The sequence below is a fragment of the Fundulus heteroclitus genome, chromosome 17 (genome assembly GCF_011125445.2).
Source record: "Fundulus heteroclitus isolate FHET01 chromosome 17, MU-UCD_Fhet_4.1, whole genome shotgun sequence".
Classification (NCBI taxonomy): domain Eukaryota; kingdom Metazoa; phylum Chordata; class Actinopteri; order Cyprinodontiformes; family Fundulidae; genus Fundulus; species Fundulus heteroclitus.
Genome location: NC_046377.1, coordinates 12,113,055 through 12,140,678, shown reverse-complemented (window position 1 = coordinate 12,140,678; position 27,624 = coordinate 12,113,055). Strand labels below are relative to the sequence as shown.

The window sequence follows — 27,624 nt, the reverse complement described above, 5'->3', positions numbered from 1 at the left end:
CATCCTCCTCCAGCTTCCTAATCTCTGCCTTCAGGTGGTTGATGGTTTCCCGGCTGGCTTTCAGCCTATCTTTCAGCTCCGTAATTTCTTGGCTCGTTCGCTTCTTTGCTGCTTCTAATTTCTCCTTTGTTCTCTGCTCCAGTTCGCCAACTAAAAAAACAAAAACAAACAAACACATGAATGCCATCAGCAGGAAAAAAACTATAAATGCTGCAGTGTGCCCTTCACTTTGTTCTGGTAACTGGGATCATAGGACTAAAACTACCATACAGCAACATTAACACATGCTTGAGTTTTTACTGCTCAACATATGAGTACATACACTCCGTCTCATGCTTATAGGCCCCAAGGGTGAGTTGCCTGGACGTAGTCAACAGCTGTTGCATCATGGCTGTAGGATCCTGGAAAATCTACAATTCACACAGAGAAATATTATCTGATAAGCAGGAACGCACAGATGAATGCAATGAAACCTGAGATCAAACACAAGAATGTGATATAAGTGTACCATTTCATCATAGAACTCAGAGACAACTGTTTTCTTGGGCATGGCGCTGGAATCTGACTGGAACAGCTTTAGCAGATGGTACAGAGTAACCTTTGGTAAGAAAACACAAATACAGGCAGGAATTAGGAAAAGTAAGCTAACAGGAAGGTTCAATTCAGCAACAATCATTTGGTCCATCCCCCATTCTTCTGAGATGGTAACCAGGACCCAATTATATTTTCTACTTCAATCTCCACACTTTTTAGGCCCAAATGTTTTAGTACAGAGTTCAAAAACATTTTTCAGAAAAAAAAAAAAAAAATCTATAAGCAAAGCATACTTTTTCAAACTTTATTGACTATAAATGTAAAGCAGCCCTTTACAATTATTTTAAGGAAGGAAATAAAAGAAGGAAGGTAGGGGAAAATACAGATAAGATTAAAGGTGAGAGGGAAGAACACAGTTAGAAAAAAAGAAGGGAACAAGAATTAAAGACAGTAATGTCAAGTCTAACTTTATTTCTATTGTACATTTGAAAACGTTTAAAAACGAAAGAAAAAGAAGGGTGAGAATGGAAGGAAGGGGAGAAAGACAAGAGGGGGAAGAGACCCAAAGAAGAATATAAAAAATGAAGACAATGAGAGATGAATTAGGGTGACTAGAAAGGAAGAAAGCAAGGAGTAACCCAAGGAAAGAAAGGACAAAAAGGGACTCGCAGAATGAAAGCAGGTTGTATAGAAGGATGGAAGGAAAGAAGGAACAACAAAAAGATGAAAGAAAATGAGGGAGAAAAGAATGATGCAAGGAAGGAAGAAATGGGTGGGCTGGAAATAATTGTGAGAGGGAGAAAGGACCCAAAAAAGTGTATATTAACAACCTAATATATGGAATAATAAAGTCTGGAAAGGTTTTTCGATATTGTCATTTTCTTTTTCCATACTGAAAATACTGAAATCAAGTTCAAGACCTTTTTTTTTCAGCCTTTTAAGGCTGCTTAGGACTTCCTGGGTACAAAATAAGCAACCTTTAAGTGCTTTAAATTAATTGGCTCTGATCAATTGTAGGTTCAAAAACTCACAAAACACCACAATGTTACAATTGATTTCTGATTCTCACACTATAAATGTTGTAGATTTCTGATCTACAACATTTTGATAGGTCAGTGAGGGAACCTGAGTTTCCAGTGCTACATCCAATTGAAGTTCAGCATTATAGCCAGATTCAGTTTGAGAACCATGAGTCAAGTTCATCTTGAATTTAAACCTATGTAGAGTCTAAACAAGTATTAATATAGCCGTTTTAAAAAAAAAATGTTTTAATTAAAGCACACTGAGTCAGTAAGTGCTGAAGGGTTAAACGTCAAAATAAACTTGTAATGTGGCAAGAAAAATAAAATAAAGCAAGCATAAAATCCTCACTTTACAATGCATTTTTAGGTTTTAGTCTTTTAGAAAATGAAATAGGGGGAAAAGCATAGAAAAACAAAAATGTGTCTTAATTAAATTTTTTCCATACTAGTCCAAGCCTAGAGACTGGAACCCTGGGTCTGTTTTTATGATTAAGACATGAACTAAACATCTTTTTTTTTTGTAACCTATTGCTTGGATATATTACTTACAGGCCTCTCATTAGGGTCGATAAAAAAGATCTTGACGATGATTTCAAACTCTCCCCATCCTGTCTCTGTGATCTCATACGGAGGTTTTGTGACCACTAGAAGAGAGAATGAGGTTAACAGACTTAAACTGCCTTTCAAGAATACTCATGCTTCTTAAACCCATTCTCTTTTAAAGTTTTCCACAAGCACACGCAGAGGACACAGTAAACACGAGGATGAGACCAAAACCGATCAGTCTGACCTGCTGCATGCAAAACACGATGTGGTGAAGCAGTGTGAAAACACCATCCCACTGTGACACATGGTGGTGGCAGCATCATGCTGTGCAAAAGTCAGTGTGTAACATATTTAAATAAACCTTCATCTTACCTCTGAGTGGATTAACGTAGCTCTCGTGTAACTTGAACTGGATCTTCTTTACATAGGCAGACATATCCTGCAAGAACATCATCATTAAAACTCCATCATTTCCATATTGTGACCTCAAGAAGTGACATTATTTCAGGACATCTTTGTGTATTTATTTTGTTTTTGTTTTTAAAGAGCCCACACCTCATTTCTGTAGGGTTTCACATAAACAGACCACTGGTGTGTGTGCCCATCTTCCTCTCTCTTCTTCCCAAAGTAACGGGCGACATTCCCAAACACGATAGGCTTCACAATAGTCACTCCCTGCGGGGAAGAGAGCATGAAAGCTGAGCATAGATCCGCGTTGATCACTTCTCACGCAACACCAAGAGGTAAAAATAAGTACCAGAGGGAAAAAAATAAATTTTATTTTATTTCTTTACACTATTTTTATCTATCAGAAAATCTTTAATATATTCATTTTAGATTTGAATTAATTAAAACATTCTCCATTACGTTACCTTAACGCGCCCCCCGGAATCTGGACCAAATTCAGTCATCTTTTTGAACATAGTATTCCAAAACAGCTTTCAGGTACAAATGTGGCGCTCTCTAGGCGTCTATCCTAGCTCCACTTTGTGTTTCTGACCATTTTTGTTGAGCCATTTAAGCGCTACGACTGGACTTTAGAAACAACAGAACGGCTTCCGGCATAGACGGAAACGACTGGCTCGTGTTCATCTTCCGGTATGAACAGAGACGACTAAACAAAGGTTCCACAACGATTTCGTTTAAGAACAAGAGAAACTCGAAATTGTAATGATCCATCTAGTTTCTTATGATTAAACCTCAGTTCTGACATAACAGCAGAGTAAATATGCTCGAGCTTTCGCGTGAATTCTTAAAAGATTAAAGTGCCTACACCAAAATACGTAGTTCATACTTATTTCCACCTACTTTTTCAATCCGTGTTAAAACCTAAGTTATTTACCTACACCGATATCAGTTAAAACGTGTTTAGATAACTAAATATGCTATTGCGCCTGAATTTTAATATTTACTGCTGGTAAAAATAAATCAACTTGGGTTTAACAAATTGTTGTTATGCCCTTCGGAAATTACATGCAACACAAATTGGTTGTAACACAATATTGATATGCTATCAAGACATTATAAGACACAAATGCAAATAAAAGCATATTAAGGGTTTAGATTCTACTTGAATTTAAGGCTTTTGAAGACCATTTGAGTTTTACATTCTATATTAAGGCGTTAGCTTGCTTGTTTTCACCTGCAGTATCTGGGTCCACGGCCTTCTTGCAGAATCATCTTAAATTTTTAAGTAAAGGGCTTATTTAGAGGACAGCTGTTAAACCTTAGAATACATATGACCTGCAACAAACTGTAGAGTTGTTTTTCTTCTTTTTATTCCTTAAACAAATAATCTCAAACTTTGGGACAAAATTAAAACTTTTAATCTAATAAATTGAAATTCGTCATAAAACGTAGCAAGCGGGCATATAAAAATTAACACATATTAAGCCTGTATTAAAAAAATAATAACTTGGATATATGCATAACAGAAAAGGTCAGTTTATATTTTATTTCTTTGTGCTGTTTGGCAATAAATCCTTATATCATTTGCTACCTAGTTTATTTCCCCCAATTTGTTTCCAGAAAATGCATTAATGGGTTGAACTGCAGAAGTGAGAGCTGCCCCCAAGAAAAACTTTTCCAATCCTTGGGCAGATGATTTCTTTGATACCATTAATTGAATTGGATGTTTTAAGTTTTAAACACATATGCAAGTTTATAATTTATTAATTTAAAATGGGTTTGTTTTGAGTAGGTAAACCAAACGCAACAGCTCGGGCCTTCTCATACTGGTCACCAGCCTGGTCAGGCACTACTGTGGGATGACACACAATACCAGAATCATTTGTTCCCAGTCACCCTGTCCTTGTGGTCACTGTGGGATGAATACCACACCCAAGCTGATCATACAATAATATCTTAGATTTAGTTTAGCTCAAGTGTTGGGGTTTTTAATGTTTGCAGAATCATATCCCTCTGCATTAAAATTACCTAAAATAATCATTATTCTAGGAAAAACACCAAGCTGTCTGATAACAGGACATAAGCTAAGGTCCCAAATACCTAACATTTATATTGGGTAGAATCCTTTACACTAACTAGCAATGCCTCTGTGAATGTTAATTTAGCAATAGCATGAATTAACATACTTAAAATAAGATAAACATACAAAATGGGCAAAAACTCGTACAGTGTATGCCCGGCTTTATCTAGTAATAGGAATACAATTCAATGTTACTTTGTGATTTGAAAAAAGTTTATATTTTACGTATCTTTAAGTACAAATGAAAGAAACAAAATGAATGTAAAAGGGTTTTATTAATAAAAACCAGCAAATTAGTCAACCACCACCCTGTTCCTAAGGCTAATCATCTCAACCCATTACAAAAATCCTTCACTTAACCTAAACCGGAGTTCATGCCAGTTAACCGTGTTATACCAAACAGAACCGGTCCAGTACAACCCCAATACCTCCCAAACTCAAGCGTATCATCAGTAAAATCAATTAAATGACTTTTTCCTGTTTTCATCTAGTAGAAAAGTTATTCAAGATTAAACAGTTGCACATTTACAATAAGTTAAAATCCCAAAGTTATCTTTAAAAAGTTACTTTTCATGTTTTGCAACAGACATTGTCTTGCTTGAAGCATCAGCCATTCGGACTTCTTGTTTCTTCATCCCCTGTCCAGACAGACCTAACAACACTTACCTTAGAGCTGTAGGGGGGAAAGGCTGGCAAAGCTGACCTGCAGTTTTAACTACAACCCTGAGGATTTATGCCAACATGTTTATGGACATGATAAACAATTTAGAATCATTTTTCTTTAAATACAGCAGCACAAAAACAAGAGCAGCCAATTATGTTTGAACATTTTCACTTGAAAAGTGCCACCGTTCTCAAACGTTTAAAACATTAACCTAATATCTGCTGACCGTTTAAAAAGTTCTTACCGTTCTTTAAAAACGTAATAAACCTTCCTGACTGTTTACCGAGTTAACAAGGTCATTAAAGAGGTTTGGGATGAACATTCAAGAACACATAACACTATTTAATATACCATCATCAGGATACAAGCTTGCTTTCAAATCCCTTTTCACTATCAGCCTAGTAAAGTCAATCTCCCGACCCAAACATTCAAAATGTAAAATTTCAGATTACAGCTAAAAAAAAAATAAAAATAATAATAAATTACGCTGAGATAACAGTAAGCAATGTCAAGGGAAGAAAAAAAACAATTACAAAGTGTTTTTTTTCTTATTTGAATATTTGTTTTTATGCACATGTGACTTAAGTAAAAATGCAAAAAAACTTGATATCTGTAGAGACACGGTAGGAGCAGCTCAAAACTTAACAAGGACAGCACTTTTTAAAAAACACTTCCTTAAAATGTAAAGAGATTTATGTAACATAATGGACGGTCACAGACACACAAATGTAACACATTAACAGGATGGGTGGTGATGTGAGAGAGCTGCTGCACCCAGTGGCAATCGACAACCTTTTTAGGTGCAAGGAATATTGTTCTGGTCACAAGTTTACATACACTCATGGGCATGACAATGTAATAGTTTGTGGCTTTAGTGACGCATTGGAACAATTCTTTTTTTTCCATGGTGGAATTAAGAAAAACTAGAACTGGGGGCACAGATCTTTCCCATAGGGTCAAAGCTGCATATGCAAGGCCTAGAACATCCACACGCCATATGGCTTCTAAACAGAGGAGACAAATTAAGCTGTTCAACCTCAAAAACAAGCGTTTTAAACTTAATGTATAAACTGCCAAGCATGGTGGTGGCGGCATTGTGCTGTGGGAAAGGTCAACTGCAGGTTCAGCCTCACCTCAGACCGACAGCTAGATGTTTGAAACTGATCCAACACTCAAAACAAAACTGAGTTTTGACTCCATGATGCAGACATTGTTTCTGAAACAGGCCGTGCTGCACCAACTCAGCGCCAAATAAACAAAAACAAATTTAAAGGATTTCTGATAAGAGTTATATATCCAACCATTTTATGCCAGCAACTCATGGAAGACTACATAAGCTGCAGTTTACCTGCAACTTAAGGGAGATTTATCCAAATACTGGGGTGCATATACAATTGTGACCCTGCGTTGACCTGGGAAAAATCAATTTATTTCAAAGCTTTCACCTAATTTTTGTTCGTAAAACTTGATAAAATTGAACGTTGAGCCCACCGTGAAAGAGAAGTGTTCCAATACGTCCTGAAAGGCCCCAAAATGACTGAATCGCGGCCACGATGAGTGGATGTAAACTTCTCTCCTGAACGTGCATCGGTTCTTACAACAGCGGACTAAAAGAAAAATGGGTAATAAAATGGAACAATATTGCTCACAATGACGAAAGGGTACTACAGCATTTTGTCCTGATCAGTTTTAACTTTTCAGCATAATGGCACATGAACATGTCAGAAGCAACACAGCAAAAAAGTGGCATGTTGTTGATTTACCGTGTGGTTTCCAAAAATGATCCTAATGAGCGTCCATTTTGGTTCACAGCGACCCATTTGCATTCAAAAATACATTCATGTTCATCTTACCTTGGAAAAACTCCATCCATTTGAAGAGAAACAAAATGTCAAAGAATAGGATCATTTAACTGGTGAACTTAGACTCATAAATATATATAAAAGAAAAAAATTCAGTGCAAAAATACATTTAATATAAACAAACCAAACATATAGAGAAATTCACCAGATGAGTGGACCTCAGCAAACATTTTTATTACAACACCTTCTAGGTTTTTAATCAAAAATCAGAGACATTTACAAACGCACTAACCAGGAAGAAGAAATGAGAATATGAGAAAGAGAGAAAACGTCAAACACGAGCTCTATAAAAACTTGCCTGTACCGAATTTACATAGTACAGCGAGCCAAAAAAAAAAAAAAAAAAAAAATTTGTCTATTTTAGGATCGCACGGCCATTTTATTGTTTCTTTGCAAAAAAAAAAAAAAAAAAAAAGCATCACACATACTAGTCTTTATATCAAATAAAACAAAAATAAAAGAGCGTTTGGAAAGACTTTCTTTCATCTTTAGTTATGAATATTGACATTTGGACAACAAAGCCTTACATAGGTGAGGGTCTTCCATCAGCTGCTCTTAGTCAGGCAGACAACAGAGAGAGAAGGATGGGTGGAGAAGGACAAGAGAGGAGACATGGAAGGGGGGGTGCAGGAAGAGGTGGTAGTAGTAGTCCTGTCCGGTCATGCAGGGTGAGTGGGGTTGATGGTGCACTGAGAGCGTTCCTCCTTTTCCTTCCTTCCATCCTTGATCCTCGTGAGCTGAAAGGTGTCAAAACGAAGGGTGCAGTTTGGTTTCGAGCCAGCCCAAGTTCAAACACTCCCCACTCACCATTAAACCTCTACACTACAGAAACATTGTCCACCGAGGCTGGGTTCAATTTACCATCACTTTGAGTCACCGAGCTAAAGCTTACACCAGCGTAACGACTGCTGTGCGGCAGAGTTCACCGATCACGACGGGCGATGGAGAACGAGGCGGAATTTGAGCACATTTTAACTTTTACTCACTCAGCTGATTGTGAATTGCTCCCAACCCCAGAACATAGACAAGAACATCATGCACATTTCTACACAACAGCTTATCTGAGATGTTTCAGCATCAAGCATTCATAGACTCATAACCTCCAATTACATAGAAAATAGGCAAAATTGCACTTAAAAAACACCTTTGGAGCTGACCTTTTTCTTAAGTGAATTAGAAATTCAGGAATGGACATGGAGAAAAATGTGACATACACTTTAAATAGCAAAATCTATCATGGCTTAATAAGGTTTATCTCACAACCAGACGTGCAGCCAATAAGTTGCTAAATATAAAAAATAAGATTTTCTCTACTACCACCATCAGTAATACCTTCAGTAAAGAGATTTTATTTGTTGTCACTTAGTCTTATCTAGTCTCACCAATAAATAGCAAATTTAAATTCATTTAATTTATTTCCACCAGTGAAACTTTTTTTTCTGCTCAAATTTCTCGTTACAAATTACAGCGTTGGATAGACAGGAGACAAAGCTAAACACTAAAAAATGTCAACCATCATTGGAAATACTTAAAAAACCCATGGCTGGTGAGGATGTGTGTTTTTCCAACAAAGAAACTTCAGAGCTAGTCCAGAGCCACTGATTAGGTTTTACTTTTGACTCCAGTCCTGACAGAAGGACCACAGTAAAAAAATAAAGCGGTAGGATTATTAAATATAACCTGTACAACATTTAATAGCTAATAATTTAACAATACATGTCTTTCTTCAATACTTTTTCTCTGCAGACTGTTGAAAATTAAACACAGAAGAGTCATCAAGAGTCCTTTTCTGTGTTTATTTATGTTGGTTAATGGTGGCTCTGTGTGGTTGTCAAAACCAAGGCTAATTCTTTTTCTTAAAATACCATAAATTAAGTGTAATCTTCAGCCCTAAACTAGCATTCAAGCTCTTTGGTGGAAAAACAAAATCTAGATTCTTTCAGGTATATTAAAAATAAATCAAAAAAGGACAAATATAAAGTCACTTCCTTGACTGTTTTAGACTCTGAAATTTACATTTTTACACCGAAACCTGTAAACTTGGCATCTTTTTCTTTGACATGATACAGTAAACATGACGCTGAAATTCTATATTTCCCACAGAGATCTAGCAAATCAAGATGATGGAAAACTTTCTGCCAACCCCCAAACATTACAAAGTGCAGCATGCAAAGAACTGGAAACTTTAGCGGCTGCATGGTGGTAATAAATCGTGTCTGTGACTATCCAACAGAATTACAAGCCCCAATATGAAATTACATTTTTAAGAAGAAAGGACAAAAGTTCTTGCAGTAATTTCAAATTTGTTCCAATTCTAGCTTTAACTTTCATTGGGCAGAGATTCAAGTGTTTACATTAAAGGGTCATAAGTAACATTTTTTGGCTTTGGGTATTTATTTAATATTAAGCACATTAAGTCAAATTTGACTTTTTATCCCACAGTATACATTTTAAGACCAATACATAATTAGCTAGATAATTAAAGATTAATTACAAATTATACAGACATGAAAGGTGCACCAATGTCTGGCTTTAAACAGCAATTAGATTGGAGTCAAACCAGGGTTAAGCAGTCTGGGCCTCTAACTCGCTAAACTCATTCATGTTCTTTTCACATCTTTAATCTTGTTTTCCTTTTTAAATGTCACAAATCAAGCATTTTAACAAGGTGTACAAACTTTTCAGATACAGTGCATCAATTTGCAAAGCCACTGAATATTTCACTCAAATTTGAATCCATAAGTGGCAGCCTGCTTCTTTTTAAAGCATCATTTAGGGTTAGACAGTGAACAAGGTTTAAAATTACAAACAGAAAAACCTACCGTGCTTCACAATACATCTAAAAATAGTTCTTCGTGTACAAGAAAAACATAAAATGGCGCTTTACACTTCTCCAAACGTTTCCGATAGGTACGCGTTTGTTCTTGTAATGTCTAGGAGCTGAATTCGTTCCTGTTAGATAAACAGAAATGGATTCTGTATGGAGCTAAATTGGGGCCATAAAGTTTGTTAGTAAACTTTTTTTTTTAAACTGAAAAAAATAAAATGACCTAAAACTGAAAAATAATTTTGAAAAAAAAAAGATTTAAAACTCAAAATAATTTTTAACACTACTTTTAAGATAATTTTTTTTTTCAGTTTCAGATTTTTTCCCCAGTTTTAACTTCTGCCCCTCGATGTGGGGGGTGGGACTTGGATGACATGGGATTATGACTGACATCTTAGGCGCCTGAAGGAAATACTCCCAGGTGTTTTATTTAGGGACTGTGGGAACTAGAAATGTCTTTAAAACATCATTGATATTATGAGTTTATGTGATTGGCTATGAAAAATAACATGCTTCACTGATTCACTGACATTTCTAGTTCCGACGGTTCCTTAATGCAACATTTGGGAATACTTCAGAGGAAAAATTATTTTTCAGTAAAAAAAAAAAAAACAGCAACTTTTAAGCCCCAATTTAGCTCCATATTTTTGTTTCCAAACTTTATTTTTAAACTGCTTGACTCTGGGTTGATGTGACCAAACTGCTTTTTAGTCTCTTTTTTTTTAAGGACACTGGGGAAGCCTCATCAGTAAGTATAGTGGCAAACTCACATAGCACAGCAAGAAACATTATGTATGTGAACACAAAACAGAATAAAGCATAATTTGACAACAAATGGCCAAACTATAACAGGCAAAACTACATATCGATTACGACTGTCTCGTTTTTCCTGAAATATTGAATGCAAAGGCATGGAGCAAAGGAACATGGGGCGTATTTGGACATCATGTTTTGCCCACTTCCACAACAATAAAGTAGTTTCCAATAACTTTACCCAAATGCATTTTATTGTCCACACATTAAGTATCAGGCTTTGTGCCCACTGGGTACCTTCCCTTTTTTGTGACAACAGAAGTTAGGAATTCCTGGTATATATATATGTTTTTTAAAAGCTGAGTTGCTCCCACTCCAAAAAAAAATAAAAACATTAACATTTTCAAAAAAAATATTTCTTAAACAGGGTTCCCAATGGACACAAAGTCCTTTTATGTAGGAATAATGTATAATTCAAGGACAAATACTTGGAATACAAATGCATTTTACTCACTAAGACCTAAAATCAACACAACTCTGCACTAAAAAGGACATGGCAGCACAACGATTACTAAGTGACATTATGGTGGGGTTTCTCCTGCCTTTAAAATTCAGCAAAACCAAACTGCAGAGACCCCCCCGGTTAATATTTCACAGCATACAACAAACGGGGACACCGATAAAAATGCAATAAATACACAATGCATAATTATTCACTGCAAGTGCATTTGACTTCAACTGGGCAACCATAAAGAGACACTGAACGCCCCTACAGATCTCTGATAGTCGTTAAAAAAAGCGAGATCCTCATTTTTCAGACATTGAAACATAGCAGCAGCACAACACAAACAGCATTTTAACTACAAAGATATACATGAGGCAGCATGTTATTTAACACGCAAATGGTGCCTAGATAGACGGCACCAACCAACACGTATTACAACATGGGTGACACCGATATCAGAGAGCGACCCCGCAGGACGGAGAGCAGCAGCCTCAACGGGTTACAAATTAGAGAAGCAGAACAACATGAGTTGCTGTGTGTAATGAGGAACTAGGACATGACTTCATATCAAAATAGACAGCAAGACACACAATACTGACACAATCTTGATTGATGGCTTTACAACCTGCATTCTTCATTTCAGACTATAAACTAGGGATGGGCACCGACTGTTGAGGCTTTCATTGTAATTACATTAAGCAATTTTAACAAGCTCAAAGAAAGGTTGCTTGGTTCCTGCATTCCTGTGTTTTACATCCCCTGACTGTAACTGTGCTGCCGTTAGCTCAGGAGGGGGAGTCGTTAGCTTCAGACGAGTACGGCGAGAGCTTGAAGCTGCCCAGACTGCCTGTCTCTTAAATTAATTCAACCATTTCAGTTCTAACTTTAATTTGATTCCTCGTGTTTTTCTATTAACTTGGCGTCGCAAGATATTAGGGAAACAGAAAACTGCTATAAAATGGCTGGGTATAGCAGGGTGTTCCCATCATAATAATTACCCCGTGACTTCTGAGCGTTAGCATCTTTACCACCTAGGGCTATACCACATCGCTGAAAATTTATCATGATATAAGACTTTCATATCAGTCGATATCAATAATTATTGAGAAATGTTTTGTTTACCTATTTGAAACAAGGACCAAGGTAAATAAAACAGAAGTTAAATTTAATCCTAACCCTACTACTAACCTTGCATATTTTGGCCACGAGAGTCTAAATCATTTCCTCTGCCTACATCCCCCAGCATACCATCTGGTTCTGAATTAAAGTTCAGTGGAATAATTGAACATTATAATCAGAAGTATTTTACATTCATCTGATGTCTATCTAATATATATATTGATTTATTGCCCAGCCCTTATATCAGGTGTGGGTCCAAAAGGCGGAGGACGTCTGTCCAGTTGGTATTGCACGTATTGAATTTGTGGTGACGACCATTGATTTCATTACTTTATAGTTCTTGGACTTTATTTCTACCCGCTTTAGTGTTCTTTTTTAAATGGCCTGAGTTTTCTTTCTGATGGGAAGATGGCTACAGACGCTGCTGAAAGCCTCGTGGAAAGAGGCGGATGCTGAATCTGAGCAACAGGCAGCGGCTACAACGATAGGAAATGCCTGGGCTAAAACAGCCTACCTGCAAGCTCATTTTCCTCCGACAAGTCAAAAGAACGAGCTACCGCAACACGACAAAGGTTTGCATAAACTTTTGATAATCATCTGGACCGGTGCTGTAGAACAGTCGGTGGTCCTGCTGTGGTGGGAGCAGCCATGTGACAAGGAGCACGCCCAGATTTGAGTCCAGCTTAGCTCAAATTGGCACGGCTACGGGACTGGAGGGCAATAACCGCTGCCGTTCATGAGTTTACGCTTTGCATGCCAATGTGATTTAGAGGCTGCTGGATGGAGTCTCGCTGCAGTAGAAACCTTCACTAATGACCGGATGGTAAAGCTATCAGAATGTAAGAAAAATGTAGATTTAACGCAACCAGTATCGTCATCGCAACATCCACCGGAGGAGCTTCTAATAATGTACAATCGCAGTGAATACCAGTCCAGCGCAACAGGTTTGGACAAAACTTTAGCCTTATAGTCCCGCTACTGGAGCCCACCGATAAACTAAGCTAGTTAGGCTGACAATGTAATAAAATATTTTATTTTAATTATTGTCAACTTTCAACAGAGAATTATGATGGTTTTGTATTATTATTAAGTATTTTAAATCACTATATCGATACAATCTAAGACAATAAATCCAGCAGTGATGGAGGAGAAATGAAGACGTCGCTTAGCTAAAATAAATCGGCGAACTGCACGCGACTGAAATGCCCATCCCTCCTATAAACTAAAATTATAAGATGGTTACTTTAAACAGAACTGACATTTAATTTAGATGACCCACCTAATTTTTACAATTGACAAAAAAACTAGAGCAATCCATTCTTTCAGCTCAAGTCCAAAACAATCCTGAGTATGAAAACACTACAAAAGTATTTTGTTTGACAGACAACAAATTTGTCTCAAATAGCGATGAAAGGTACAGTGCGAGCTCTTCGCGGTATCACACCAACATACATGGCAGATCGGATCAGGAAAGACAAAAGCAGATCGGATCTTTCATTTCTCAACCTGGCCTCAAGGCTTTAGAATCAGGTGCAATTATTTCAGGTTCAACAAAGCTATTTTAACTCGTCCATTTTGACAAAAGTAAAAGATCAGGCAGCAAGACTTCCATGCAAATATCTGAACAATTGCAAGCTCACCATATCATTTGGGCTATTAATAACATTGTTATAGCTACTTAAAAATGGTAAAAACTTCACATTATTACAGCTCTGTATCAATAAAATGTTTATCTGCAAATGACCAGCATTTTAAACTTAAATGCAGATTTAAGCTACTGTGAAAACAGATGGGTCAGTGTTTAGACAAACGTCTGGCATTAAGTGACACCAAATACCAACAGAGTCAGCTGTGAATTCACATAAATAAGGCTAAATTCAAACAATATCCATATTAAGCCAAAAATGTTGCTCAACATTTGATCCAAGCGCACAGTTGTTGGTAAAACACAAAACTCAGCTGTTTAATTGATTAAAAATAAAGAGTAAAGCGATTCTGATTGGTGCAGCGCTATGTCATCCCGTTCGTGGAGGAGAGCACAGATTATGCTAAGAATTTCATTCTGCTGCTGAAACTACCGGAAAAAAATAAATAACAGTACATTTAAAAAAAAAAAGGGAACAGTGAACTTTGTGATTTACCGACCCCTGAAGCCCTTTGACCAAAAGTAACAAAAACATCCAACAGTGAATTTCCAGTGACTGCCAGTGTTTCTTAAATTTCACACATACAATTAAATCCCCACCCCTGTCCCTGTTCACACGTTGCAGAGCAAACATTTACGTTTACATGAAATCAAGATATCGGCTGAATGTGGTGCTTCACAGCTGAAGGAGGTCCAACTTGCAGAAGCAGGAAGGGCTGCAGCTCACTGATCAGGACCTTAACGTTATTTCGCCCTGCGTGTCGTCATCATTGCTCAGAAATATGGTCAGTGAGCTCCAGCCCATTCTGTTTCTGCAAATGTACCATTATATATATTTTCCAAGGCTATATACACAACATGTGCAATGGCTGACATTGTAAAATGAAGAAGTGGAAACTTACCTTCTCACCTACCTGAATCCACAGGCCCCTTCCCTGCAATCTAAACCCTCGCTTTCTTAATTTGATATTAGGTATTATTAGAAGCAAACATGTCACTCTACAAGCTCAATAGAAAAACTATCCAGGAGCAAATAAAACCCATTAAGTACTTCAGAATTTAAAAGTTATTTCTTCTTTTAACGTTTTGGTTCAGATCTAATAAAAATGGCAACAAAACACAAAGTGGTGCCCACCTGTGGCGTCCACTAGCGGTGCCGGTACTCCCGCTCCCTCTCTCGTTCGCGGTCTCTGTCCCGGTCCCTCTCGCGGTGGCGGTCGCGCTCCCGGCTGCGCTCTCGGTAATAATCCTCGTGCCTGTCTCGACTGCGGGACTTGTGCCGCCGGCTCTTTTCTCTGGAGCGGCTATGGTCGCGTTCCCGGGAGCGTTCTCGTCTGGGGGAGGCAAAGAAGAATGTGTCAAATCAACGTCACAGAGATAAACTCTCATTTCCCCCTCCTTTATCGCAGCAGCTCCACATTACTTTGTCCTCACCTCGACACAGAGCCGTAGCTCTTTGACTCTATACCGTGAAGACAGTCCTGCAGGGAACTGATGAGGACTTTGCAGCGGTCGTCTGCAGAAACCTTGGACTGCTTAATCAGACTGATGGCGGTCACCAAAGTCTCGATGGCACTGCCATAATCAGCTAAAGGAGAGAGAAATCGCTGTTAAAGAGCAGCATTTAAAACAATTTTGACACGTGGGAATTCACTACTGATACAAAATCCCACGATCTGGTCTGCTTGCTTAGTGAGCTTTAAGATCTACGGGGAAACGATGGCAGCTTTCTCAGTTTAGAGTTCAATGTTTGAATTTTGTTAAGCTATAATATTTAAAGTGCCAATAATGGACTATTAACGTGTCCATAATAAATGTGGCCAGGTGGATGGATGTTTACTGACGTTAGTGGCTAGGATCCTACAGTATAAGGTGAGCGGCGGTGAAACAAGCATCATGGAATAAAGAGGAAGGAAAATGTGGGAAAACCACAGCAGATGCTGTTAAATTAGTATTCACTGCATAACGTCATCATTTAGTTATCTTTTACTGGGCAGCGCTGTAGCTAAGTCATGCATATTCCCTTTCCTTCATTTTCATTGGTCAATATAATTAAAAAAATAAATAAAAATAAAATCAAGGCTAACCTAAGATGAGAGCTTGGAGTTGTCACAAAACTTAAAGTCTTCAAGCTCAACGCAGACATAAAAAAAAATACTTTATACCACTTTTAATCCTGCTCACAACTGTTTGGAGCATACTTTATACTAAAGATTAGAAAAATATCCCCAAATACACTGACAAGAAGTTTACTGTCTATCAGGGGAAAATCCAGGAAGTAGCCGCCAATAAAACCGAGAGAGAAAGGAAAACCTTAAAAGGTGACAGCCCTGTAATGGCAACAGGTTTTTAAGGCAACAATGTGAATTGTTCATATCCTTTTTCGGAAGTGAGCACTTTGGATTGTTGTGCAATTTGTAGGAACGCGATTTTCTTACAGCATAAACAAGAATCTGTTCAATAAAGATGTATCCTGCAGCAGCAGAGCTGTTCAGTTTCTGCTAATTTTGCAGCATATTTTATTTGTTGATCCTCTACAAACAGCAGAAGTTGCTGTAAGATAATTTCTGCTGCAGTTGTGAGCTTTGGTATAAATCTGTTGACACTACTAATTTCATTAGCCCCATATTCCTTTACAACTGAAAAGATGAGGAATGTGTGCCGATCATTTCTTCATTGTATCAATTTGCTCCACCAGCTGCTAGATGTTTCCCTGCGTTATTTAATTTGGGTGCCAGAACAGTCTTTGCCCTGGGCAGCAAACGTCTCGATAGACGAAGTGTCAGTGACTGGCTACAGAAAGAACCAATCACATCAGCTTATGCCGTCTTGCTACAGGTGGGATGTGCGTTACCTGCGCTGGCATCAGACACAGCCCTGGATATGGCACTGGAGGAGATGGCTCTGTTCCTGTTCATGATCTCCTCAAACTCTGCCTCATTCAGAGGGCCCCGGGACGACTCCATGTCTCTAGAATTAAAAAAAAGTCAATAAGGAGATCAATTACCTATGAAACCAACAAAAAAACAGCTACTTTTAGCAAAAAGGAAGAAGAAAAATCACGTTTTTCTGCCACTGTTTCCGTTACTCTTACCCTCGTCCAGGACCGTAATCTCTGGAGTCATACGGTGGCGGCCGTCCGTACGGGTCGTTTGGCCCCGGGGGGCCTCGACTGTCATTGGGCGGCATGTTGTTCCCTCCAGGAGGAGGGAAGAAGGCGGGGTTCACATGAGGAGCGGGTGGGGGCCCACCTGGAGGAGGGCCAGGCAAATGTGGTGGTGGAGCCAAAGCCAGTGGGGGTCCGATAGGGCCTGGAGGCCGGGGGGGAAAGGGTCCTGGAGGAGGTGGGCCCTGGTGTGGGGGTGGGGGACCGGGAGGTGGGACGTAACCTGCGGGAGGAGGGCCTGGGGGCCCAAGAGGTCCGATGGGCGGCTGACCAAACTGACCAGGGAAGAGAACAGGGGGAGGAGGCCTGTCGCCACGATTTGGGGGACCAGGAAGAGGAGGAGGTAGGCCTTGGCCAGGAGGTGGAGGACCTGGGGGTCCCGGGGGGCCAGGTGGGCCAGGAGGAGGGCGAGGAGGACCCTGAATCCCACCTACAATAAACAACAAGGAAAAGATGCACTTAAAATAAACGACTTAACTTCTGGCTACAGCACAGCCAAACAGCTCTCATCTGGAGAAATAAGCATGTTGTTAAAATCCTGGAGATCTTTCCTACATCACAACAACGAGAAATCAACATACATGTAAACTAACATTAACGTCTTTGGGTAGCCTTTATTCTCCTAGATTCTTTTCAAATAAGTATGTTAGGATGCTGATTGGGTGAGTGCGCAAAGCAGGGACAAATGACAGACAGATGAAAGCAAGCTGGTGCTTCATATAATTAAGATCCTGATCTTGGTAAGGACAAAAGTCCTTCTGATGAAACTGGAGGAGCCATTTCTGGCACACAGTTTTCCTGAGGAGGTGCACTGAACAACAGTGCAGACACCAGGGTTGTCAAAACAATCGATCTCTTGATATAATCGATACTAGAAAAAAAAAGGTATTCAAAGATACTGAATTACGTCAGTATCAATATAAATTTACGCATTCTCGTTTTCCCAAATTATCGCCTTTTTTCTGGCAGCGGTGCGGCAATAACAGAGGCTCCGCCCCTCCCTGCAGCTTCACCTGACCATAACAACGATCTCTGCTAACAGCCACAGGAAAACATTGTTCAGAGTACGGCTGGGTCATATGGACCAAAAATAATATCTCAATATTTTTATATACATGATATTTATCCTACAAGCTGTTTTAAGAAAGTTAATGTATAAGTTTATCTGCAGGTTAAGTGCATCTGGCAATGATGTTATCTTGTCACTTGCTGACACCAAACGTAGTGCAATCCGATACCAATATAAGTTGTGGAGACACTGATATTCCTGCCTTCTTAAAGCACCTATCTAATTGATAATGGTACTTGTATTGTGTTTTTTTTCTCCTTCTTATCCATTTATTCATGTTTTTATGTATGTATTTATTGGACCATGAGTCCGGAATAAAGTTTATCTATCCCAATGTTTTGCTTCTCATAAAGTAATTATAAAAAGGGCATCTCTGAATCAAAGCTTTATCCTAAATGTCTCTAATTTAACAAACATCTGTAGATAAATATGAGAAACAGCTAAGAAAGAACCTACTTGAATGCATAAAAGCATAATTTTAACGTAACATAGACCACCTCGATCTGTATAATCGATATAGTCTCATCTTTTATTGCTTTAAAAGTATGTCGATCTATTCCCCAGTCCTACTTCAAAGGTACTCTCTCCATAAGGCTGACAAGAAAAACTAAATTAGCTATGCTAACGCTAACACCATTAGATGATTGTTGGAGAGCAACGTAAAAAGGCCAGAAAAGCTTCTGTATCGTCAACATTGTCCTCCCAGAGAACATAATTCACCGCTAACCGTTTAAGGTTTAGGACAGACGGCCCAGCGACGGGTTCCGTCGGCAGTTCTGCAACACGCAAAGCTCCGGTTTGCAGCAGCGCAAATTAACGGAGGAAATTGTTAGTCAGCTGACAGGTTATGGTGGAGCCAGACTGCAGCTGATAAGGAGAGCAGAACAACAGAAGAAAACTGAGCTTGTTGACCCCAACAATAAATATGTTAAATTACCAGAAAGGCAGAAATCATACAGGCGCTGCTGCTGAATGCGTTTGCATGGACCGCATCCTTGATTACGACATAAATAAAAAATCTCCTGTACGTCTCAGGTGAGTTTGTTTCAAAACTGTATTTATTTTAGTTTAGAACAATACTTTATTTATCCCTCAGTAGTATTTTTTTGTATCAGCAGTAAATTGCAAAATTGATTAAAATAAATTTCAAGACTGATTCAAAGGTAATGTCCTAATGTAAAGCATTAACACTCTTATCTACAGTTCTTTAAAACAAGAGCTAACGGTATAGAAAATAGTGTCAAGTACTTTTCAAGTTTAAGATTTTAGTCAGACAACCCTAAGAGGATACTTTTAAAAACACGTAACCCAGCAAAACACAAAACTGTGTTGATGACTATTTTTGTTTCAGCTTGTTCTTCTGATATTAAATTACATGTGCCTTACAAAAGTAGAACGTCCAGGTAAACATCTTCAGTCTGTCACGTTACAACCACAGGTTTCAATGCATTTTACTGCGACTTTAGAACAGAGCTAAATAAAATAGTGCATTTATGTGAAGCGCAAAGACAATTTTATATGGATTTTCGTTTTTCACTCCACATAAAAGCCTGAAATATGTTTCCTACATCTGTAATTAAAACACATTTGATTCCCGTGAACCTAAACCTGAGACTAAATGCTTTAAGAAGTCACTTAATTAGCTAATAGATTTAATCATCAGTATACATCTCTTCTGTGATCTTTGTTAGAGGATATCAGTGAACAACCGGCATTGGGACACTAATTTGAAGTTGTTTAAAGAGGGGTTAGATTTTATAAAGTTTTTACAAGCTTTAAAGTTTGTAAAAGGCAAGGCGAGGGACACAGCAAACGTGGAAAAAAGATACTCTGGTCACAAGACCAAAATCCAACTTTCTGTCTAAGCTGCTAAATATGGAGGGAATCGGATGCTGCACATCACCCTAACAACACAAAAGTCCCATGGTAATACACGGTGGTGGCAGCATCATGCTGTGGGGATGCTCATCCTTGCAGGAAGCTCATCTTCCAGCAGGAGAACGATGCTAAACATGGAACCAGAGAAACAATAGTAAGCACTAAACCAGGAGGGCCGCATGCAGCTCTTCAGCCTGTCCTGTATGGCTTACAGCAATTTGACTGATCCATTACGGAGCTCATTTTTTATATTAAATGTATTTTATTATTATTATTATTATTATGACATAATTTTAACTTCTGCCTGTGTTTGACTTCTTTATCCAGCAGGGATGCATTACACATGCCTGCAGTTCAGCTAGTTTTACTGCAGTTACTGCAACGATCCACTAGGGGGAGCACAGTTAACAGAAACATCATTATAATGTCAATCAATCCTGGAGGCTGGTCAGTCAACGACCAATCAGCGATCACAATCTGTCCCAAAGGGAAACCAGGCGCCCTTTTACCTCCGACAGAATGGTTAAACACTGTCAGTGGGGAAAGTATAATTCAGAAACATTATCTCAAATGCTTAGAGGGTAGATTACAGTTTATCTGTTTCCCAAAACATAAAAGTACAGTAAAACGTGAAAGATGGATAAAGGCATGTGGGCGGTCTCATGAGCACTGAACAGTAATCGATGGGGAACTTCTTCTGTACGGCGAGAGCTCAATTTGTCTTCATGGACACGCTTAGTGGTTAAATTATATGTAACCTTTATTTATCCAGGGAGAACTCATTAAGATTAAAATTCTCTTTTTCCTGGGCTTCTTCTGAAAAAGAGCAAAGAGTAATGCTTACGTGTCCTGGATACATGCATGGTGCAGCTTCTGGTTGCATAACCCAAGTGTCTGTCAGCTATGATCAGTTAACAGTGTTTAGTAGGTGGTGTAAAGTAAAGTTTGCACTCCTAATACAGAATTTCACTCTTAATCCTTGCCATGAATAGCTCGACGACAGCAGGGAAACACCTGCTGCTGTCTGCAGTAACTATTTTAAGTCACTAATTTATATTTTACATTCAAGTATTCAATCAGAGAAATATTAATTGACTTTATTCTTCTCGTAGTCGTGTACATCTGAGATTCTGTGGCAGGAATTTGACATTTCCACACACAGACCCATGTTAACCAACCAGACTGAACCTGAGCCACTGCGCAAAGACAGGGATTATCTTTGTTTTATCGGTAGACGTGTATTGCTGATAGAGATACATACCCCCAAAAGACATTTAGTGGCAGATTATTACAAAGTATTGGCAGAGCAGTTTTGTAATAAAGTTGGAAACAATGAACCATTTCAATCCACTTTACATTTAAGAAGAGCTTTAAGTTCACCTATCAGATAATATAGTAGTGAAACACATCAAAGTTTGTAGATGTAACGTAAAAAAAAAATGCTACGAACATTTTTGTAAGGCACTGGTAAGTTAGAAGTGTAGCTGCTAAAATTAACCTTCAATAAGATTATTATTAACCTGACATTTTGCACCGTAGGTCTATTACCAAGCGTCTAACTCTTCAGAGAAGGTAACTGATCAAATTATTCAGATCAATCGAGGTGTTTCACCTCTGCTATGCCAGCTCCCGTTCCTGCCCCCCGGCGGGAAGGGATTGAAATTCATTTCCATCAGAGGGCCATCATGGTGGCTAACCAGATCTGGTCTCATTCCCGAGCCTAATGGGGAAGAAAGGAAACCAACCATCACTCTTCCCTTCAAAGACTGCTGGCTCCGAACCAAAGGCCTGACACAGCCCAGTGGGGGAGGGGCAACAGTTAATAAGCAACAGATGAGGCATGGAAAGGACTGCATGGAGAGGAGAAAAGCTCTACAATGATAATGTCGTCTGCTTCTTGCAGTAGGCAGGCAAAACAAGAGTTGTGAAGAGCTAAAGGACGCTGAGTTAAGCTTTAAGCAAACAAAGCAAGAAATGGAGCTGGAGTCTATCAGCGAGTAAAAGCAGCCAGGAAAGGGTTATTTGTCGAACTGGAGACAAAAGAACAATCTAAACAAAGAAAATATACATAGCTCTGCAATGGCAGACATAAAAACTCTAAAACTGCACATGAGTGGCTTTGGTTCCATGCAAGTATGAGTAAAGTGTGTGCTTGTTGAGCAGAACTTCAGGGCAAAGAGCAAACTTAATCAGTGTGAATCGTCTGGGGTAACAGCAAAGTATCAGAATTAAAACATCTCAATGTGAAGTCCTTTGCAGGGTAAAACACTAGACGTTACGTTTTAGCATTCAACACAAACTGAACTGCTACAGGATGGCCACGCCCCTATGACCGCTTCAAAATGTGCCTTCAGACTAACCTGGGAAGTGGGGTGGCAGGCCTCCGGGGCCTACGGGACCAGGGAAGCGGTCGTTTCCAGGACCAGGAGGTCCGGGGAACCTGCCTTTGCTGCGGCTGCCCATCGGGAACCCGCCACGGCCGCCACCAGGAGGCCCAGCTTTACCCTCCCCAGACATCTGGCCTGACTGGGTACCTGCATAATCGGAGAAGAGATGAACAAACTCACGTGCTTCTATTTGCCTATCCCAATTCCTGCTGTACACTGGGAATTCCTCCACTGAGAAACAAATAAAGGATTATTTTATAAACTTCCAACAGAAACTAGCATAAATCTATATTACGACGAGATTTGACGGAGGAAACAGGAGGCCCACTTACTTTTGCGTGACTGCATCTCAAACTGACTCAGAGATTGTTTATTGCACGGCGTGACAATGGGATTCTGTCCGTGGAGTTCCCTCTTAGACAACAGATCCATTAACTTTCTGGACGACCCCTCTGAACCAACAGACACCAGAGCGAACCTGGAACAAAGAAGCAGAGGACACGCGGTTACACCAACGGGAAAACAGCGTTAAAAGGACCTCAAGTTATACGAGACTACAAGTATTTTCAATGATACCAACCATATGGACCCCAGTTAAAGATCAGTAAAACACGGGCTCACCCTTTTGATTGACCGTTGGCTCGGTTTTCAAAGAACTTGATCTCCAGCAAATCTGTGATGCCTATCGACCGAATCGCTTCTGTCAAATCTTCATCTGTTGTCCACTGCAGAATAAAAGACACCGTTATTAGCACACGAGGACTAAATTCGATGAATTACAGAAATCTGAGTCTATACATCTGATGGTGCGGCTGGAAGATAATTCAATAACGATATATATCGATGGATAGGCATATATCAATGATTGAAAAAACAGGGTCAATAAAAAGTTCAACAGAACAGCTTTCCTTCCTTTTGCATTCTAGCCTATCATGTAGGTTAATACTACAGTCACTACATCCTCCCAACCAATCACAAACACAGACTTAGGAACAATCTGCCGCCTTCAAAGAGTTCAGAGTGTGTATTCTTATTTTTTCTTTTTTAAAACTTGCAGTTTTGGTAAAAGTTGGTAGAATAAAGAGTTGAGTTTGAATTCAGCGTTTTGCGTCTGTAACTAAAAACAGGTCACTAAGCAACAACATGAAACAGCCAGGGCTGCACTTAAAATATGTTTTGAATTGTTGATAATCGTCGACATCGATCAACATGATTTCTATTTTATCGATATGCTTTTTTTTTCTATATCGTCCAGCCTTATCCGACGGAGCTCTGATGGTTCCTCACCCATGTCAGGTTTCCTATATACAGGGCTATCCTTTTGCCCGTGTAGGTGTACACCACGTTGGACGGCGCACTCTTTCCCCCCTCCGTGCCTCCTGGGGCGGGGAGCGAGTCCAGGTAGTCACGGTCTTCTGGAGCATCTCCGTTATTGGCTGACGGGGATATTACGTCGTCGTACAAATCGATCTGCTCGTGAGGCGGGTACTCCGGTTCCTGTAATGAAACAGTATCATCGTTATTTTTATTTATTTTTTTACATTAGGGAAGCCGTTATTGAGACATATTGGCTCTAAGTTTAAAAAAAAAATATTTCATTTCAACTGAGGTTTAATCACATTTCCAGGCAAACTTACTGTAAGTCATTTAGCTATGAGCAAGTAGAAAACAGGGTGGGTACATATCAGACCTAAACTAAAAAGTGACGAAGGGCCCACACCACAAAGACACTTTTCTGTTTTACTTCCACGTATTTACCAGTACTTGACGTTCTGCAGTTTTGGGAAAAAAATAAATCGTTCACCCGAAAATACATTAAATAAAAGTTTGTTAAAACTGCGAACCAAAACAGTCATTCTGCTAAATTCTGAAATGATCTAGTTAGGAGTGAGTTAACCTGGGACAGCATGATTTCAGGAAAACATGACATCACAATATTAATAAATATAACGAACTGCAATTAAATAGGACTGAAGCGATTCCTCGAATACTTCAAATACCTTGTTTCCTTGAACCCCCCGAAGCAAAGTAATTGCACCGTGGCTTTGTTACATTCTGTTTACCTATTCAACGCGCTGTGTCCCGATCTAGTGGTTATTTTTCCTGCACATCGCTCTAATTTCTGCTAATGTCTGTCAGTGTTTCGCCCTTCATAGTCGAGCGTATCATTTCCTACCTTTCTTGTAATAAATTCCTAAAGTCCCCACACTTTTAGCCAGATGGGACGACAGCAGGGGGAATAGATAGTAGCACATTTGAAGAGCTAGTTGAGCCCCTACAGCCGTTTCTTCTCCAGCCGGCACCCACCTTGGAGCAGCTCAGCGTACTAACCTTACTCGCTCATATAAATTGAGCTCTGAGCACACCTGTCCGCCGACTGATCGAGAACGGCACAGGAAACACCGACGCCAAGAGCGTTTGTCGGGTATAGAGGGATTGACAAAAAGGAGCGCAGAGAAAGCGTCAAAAAGTGTGGGATCGCGTTAAACTTAACAGGAGAGAAAACTGAGCAAGCTCTCCGCGCTAACCCGCCCTCACTGCTCCAACACCTGAGCAGAGACATCCGCTCAGGTGATCAGTGGGTATTAGGCTGAGTCCCTCTATCACGGCGTGTCCTTGTAGAGCCCAGATGTCAAACTCCAGCGTCCTGCAAACCTTTAGATGGGACTCTGTAATTAGCTAAATGCATGTGGTCATTTGATGCAGATGTGTTGGAATTGGGACTCATCCAAAGGTTGCATGACAGCAGCCCTCAAAGTATGTGTGGTTTGACATCCGTGTTAATTATCTGTGTTAATTATGGAAAAATATAAAAGGATAACAAATCCAGCAACTAGAACAAAACGTTAATAGCGCACGCCACCTGCATTGCTTGGTTTTATTCACTGCTTATAACAGCTCTTTGGTCTACGTGCGCATGCGTCTTGTTTCTGTAAAACACACGAGCCCTCTCTTGTGACTTAAAAGTGGTCAAAATTGGCGCACTGTTACGTTTTAAATGACGCGAGAACACCGCAAACACGCCTATTACTATATGGTTCGCGCAACTTAAAACTGCTTGTCGGGAAACGCGACTTTAAAATATTTCTCCACGTAAGGAAAACAGTGCGTGGATGACCCACGTCGGTGTGCTTCCCTAATAAAGCCTACGGTGACCCGAAGCCGCGCAGAAGTAAACAAAAAGGGCGTGTGTGTAAAAACACGAAGCTATGCTAATGCTGCACCGAGCTACACGCTATTCTCACTCAAATTAAACGAATTATCCCCCCAATAAGCTGAATGTGTTGCAGTATAATGTAAATAGGGACAGCTTGATTCAGCTCTAACTAAAACTAGCGTGTTACTAAACAACTGGTTTGGGGGGAAAGTGCGAAGCTAGCTAGCTAGCTAGCTAAAGGAACTGCGTTTGTTTGGCTTGTGTTAGCTTTAGTCGCGGGAATCATGCTGGGGCCTGATCTGCGCTGCACGACAGAACCAACGATGCACACTGAAATCCACAGTACTGCCAGAAAAAAACCAACAACAACGCGTCTGCTGCGGGATAACATGCATGCAAAAATACACACCCAGCCCGACGACTTTCTAATTCAAACGAAGCGCTGCTGAAGCCGAGCTTGCAGGCTTGCAGCATGGCGACGGAGGCCTACTGACGGGACTAACCGTGTCGGCCATAATTCGCTCACAGCAGCATCAAAACACGACGGTCGTACGGAAAACACACCGCTGAGAAATAAAGCGAGGCTACTTAGAGTTTAATACCTGGCTAAATTCCTCCTCTACGTCGGCGTAGATGTCGATGTGATCCACACCGTCCGCCATTTTCCTCGGATCCGTCCGCCCGGGGATGCAGAAGAGCGAGCGAGGCAGAAACAATAGACCAGAGGGCGACGATTAACGCCCCCTAGTGGCCGCCTCGGGTTAAAACAAGGCCTTTGCGTGTAAAAAGAGAGGGTTCTCTCAGCCAAAAAAAAAAGAGAATCCTGAAATAATTGGGATAAATCCAAATTAACCTTTTATGATCAAAGAATATATAGCAAAGGGAAACGTCTAAAGTTATCAAAAAACAAAAACATGGAATGTTTCAAACTGCTAGTATAAACGCATCCTGCATCTTTGCACCAAACACCCTAAGTATCCTGAAATAAGGCTAAATGTAAAGGCTATCTGAACGAATCAAATCACTTTGATTTGCCAACAAGGTCGTTGGGTTTCTGTCTATTTTTATGATAGCCTTTTTCTTGTTTTGCTTTTGTTTAGTTGATGCACATTAGACCCTCTATTAGTCTGTGGAATAGACTGGTTTGGAGAGACTCCATGTTTGCAAAGTTCAGATCCTTTTGTCCCAATTTGACCAAACCGATTGAATTAATTCAACTAAATTGTGATGTCCTAGAAATCATGTTTTTTAATCCATATCCAACTTTGCAAACCTGATCCAGGCTGTCTTTTGCATATTTGGAGCTCTGGGTTAATATGCTCAGATGTCCAACGCTGGGAATATTAGAGACAAATATAAAATGCTCATACTCAGTCTTATAACCTTCCAATATTGATAGCCAGCAGCAATTACACACAATATGTCCTTATATAACTAAGCTTAAAGTCTGGTGAAGACCAGATTGTTATTATCGCTCACTCACATGTAAATACCTCAAAATTAAAAGCTGTTCCAACCGAGAGAACGTTGCCTTTAGATGAAGATAAGCATCTTTTGTCAAACAGCGCCCACAGGGGGACACTGTGGATCTGTGGGCTGGAAGCTCGTTCCATTTCTTACACATTTACACACGTTTAGATGGATTGATTAGTGCAGTAACAAATGATTCCTCCTTTTAAAGGTTATTGTTAATTCAAGACATTATTGCATATTATTCAGTCTTTCATAAACCAATTTAAAATGTGTCAAATACAGAAGAAAAAACAAGCAGACATACAGTTTGTACTCATAGTGAACTGTTAGTGACTCCAACTATTTAATGTGAAAATAATGAGAAAATCAATTCCATCAGATCATGTCACCCAGGGCTAAACCATATTCAACGCACAGGAATTTACTTCAGAAATCTGTGAATTGAAAATAACAATATAATAATCACCCTTTCCTTATTCTGATACACTTTATGTACTAAAATGCTCCTGGGAGCGTGGAGCAACTGGGT

The 27,624-nt window shown here is 39.5% G+C and overlaps 2 protein-coding genes across 6 annotated transcripts; both read right to left on the bottom strand.

The window, feature by feature from the left end:
* Window positions 1–3,507, bottom strand: yeats4 (YEATS domain containing 4; the record flags this gene model as incomplete). Its single annotated transcript, XM_036149117.1, is given in 7 exon segments — window positions 1–150; window positions 323–410; window positions 509–598; window positions 2,106–2,200; window positions 2,475–2,541; window positions 2,658–2,777; window positions 2,975–3,507. Coding segments are annotated over 7 exon segments (661 nt in total), but the record flags the coding sequence as incomplete, so codon positions are not given.
* On the bottom strand, window positions 2,669–26,352 carry cpsf6 (cleavage and polyadenylation specific factor 6). Of its 5 annotated transcripts, none has more exons than XM_036149116.1 (11): window positions 26,225–26,352; window positions 23,753–23,962; window positions 23,087–23,190; window positions 22,798–22,943; window positions 22,439–22,696; window positions 21,691–21,798; window positions 17,060–17,561; window positions 16,820–16,935; window positions 15,400–15,553; window positions 15,101–15,299; window positions 2,669–2,777 (listed from the first exon to the last, which is right to left on the bottom strand). In XM_036149116.1, the coding sequence occupies exons 1-10, from the start codon at window positions 26,282–26,284 to the stop codon at window positions 15,113–15,115; spliced, it is 1,845 nt and encodes a 614-aa protein (XP_036005009.1). In that variant the 5' UTR covers window positions 26,285–26,352; the 3' UTR covers window positions 2,669–2,777; window positions 15,101–15,112. The 5 variants fall into 5 exon arrangements, with proteins under 5 accessions (XP_036005009.1, XP_012706331.2, XP_012706341.2 ...); XM_012850877.3 differs by lacking the exon at window positions 2,669–2,777 and adding an exon at window positions 4,847–7,853; XM_012850887.3 differs by lacking the exon at window positions 2,669–2,777 and adding an exon at window positions 4,847–7,853 and having other exon boundaries at window positions 22,439–22,612.
* Window positions 26,353–27,624: the final 1,272 nt, after the last annotated feature.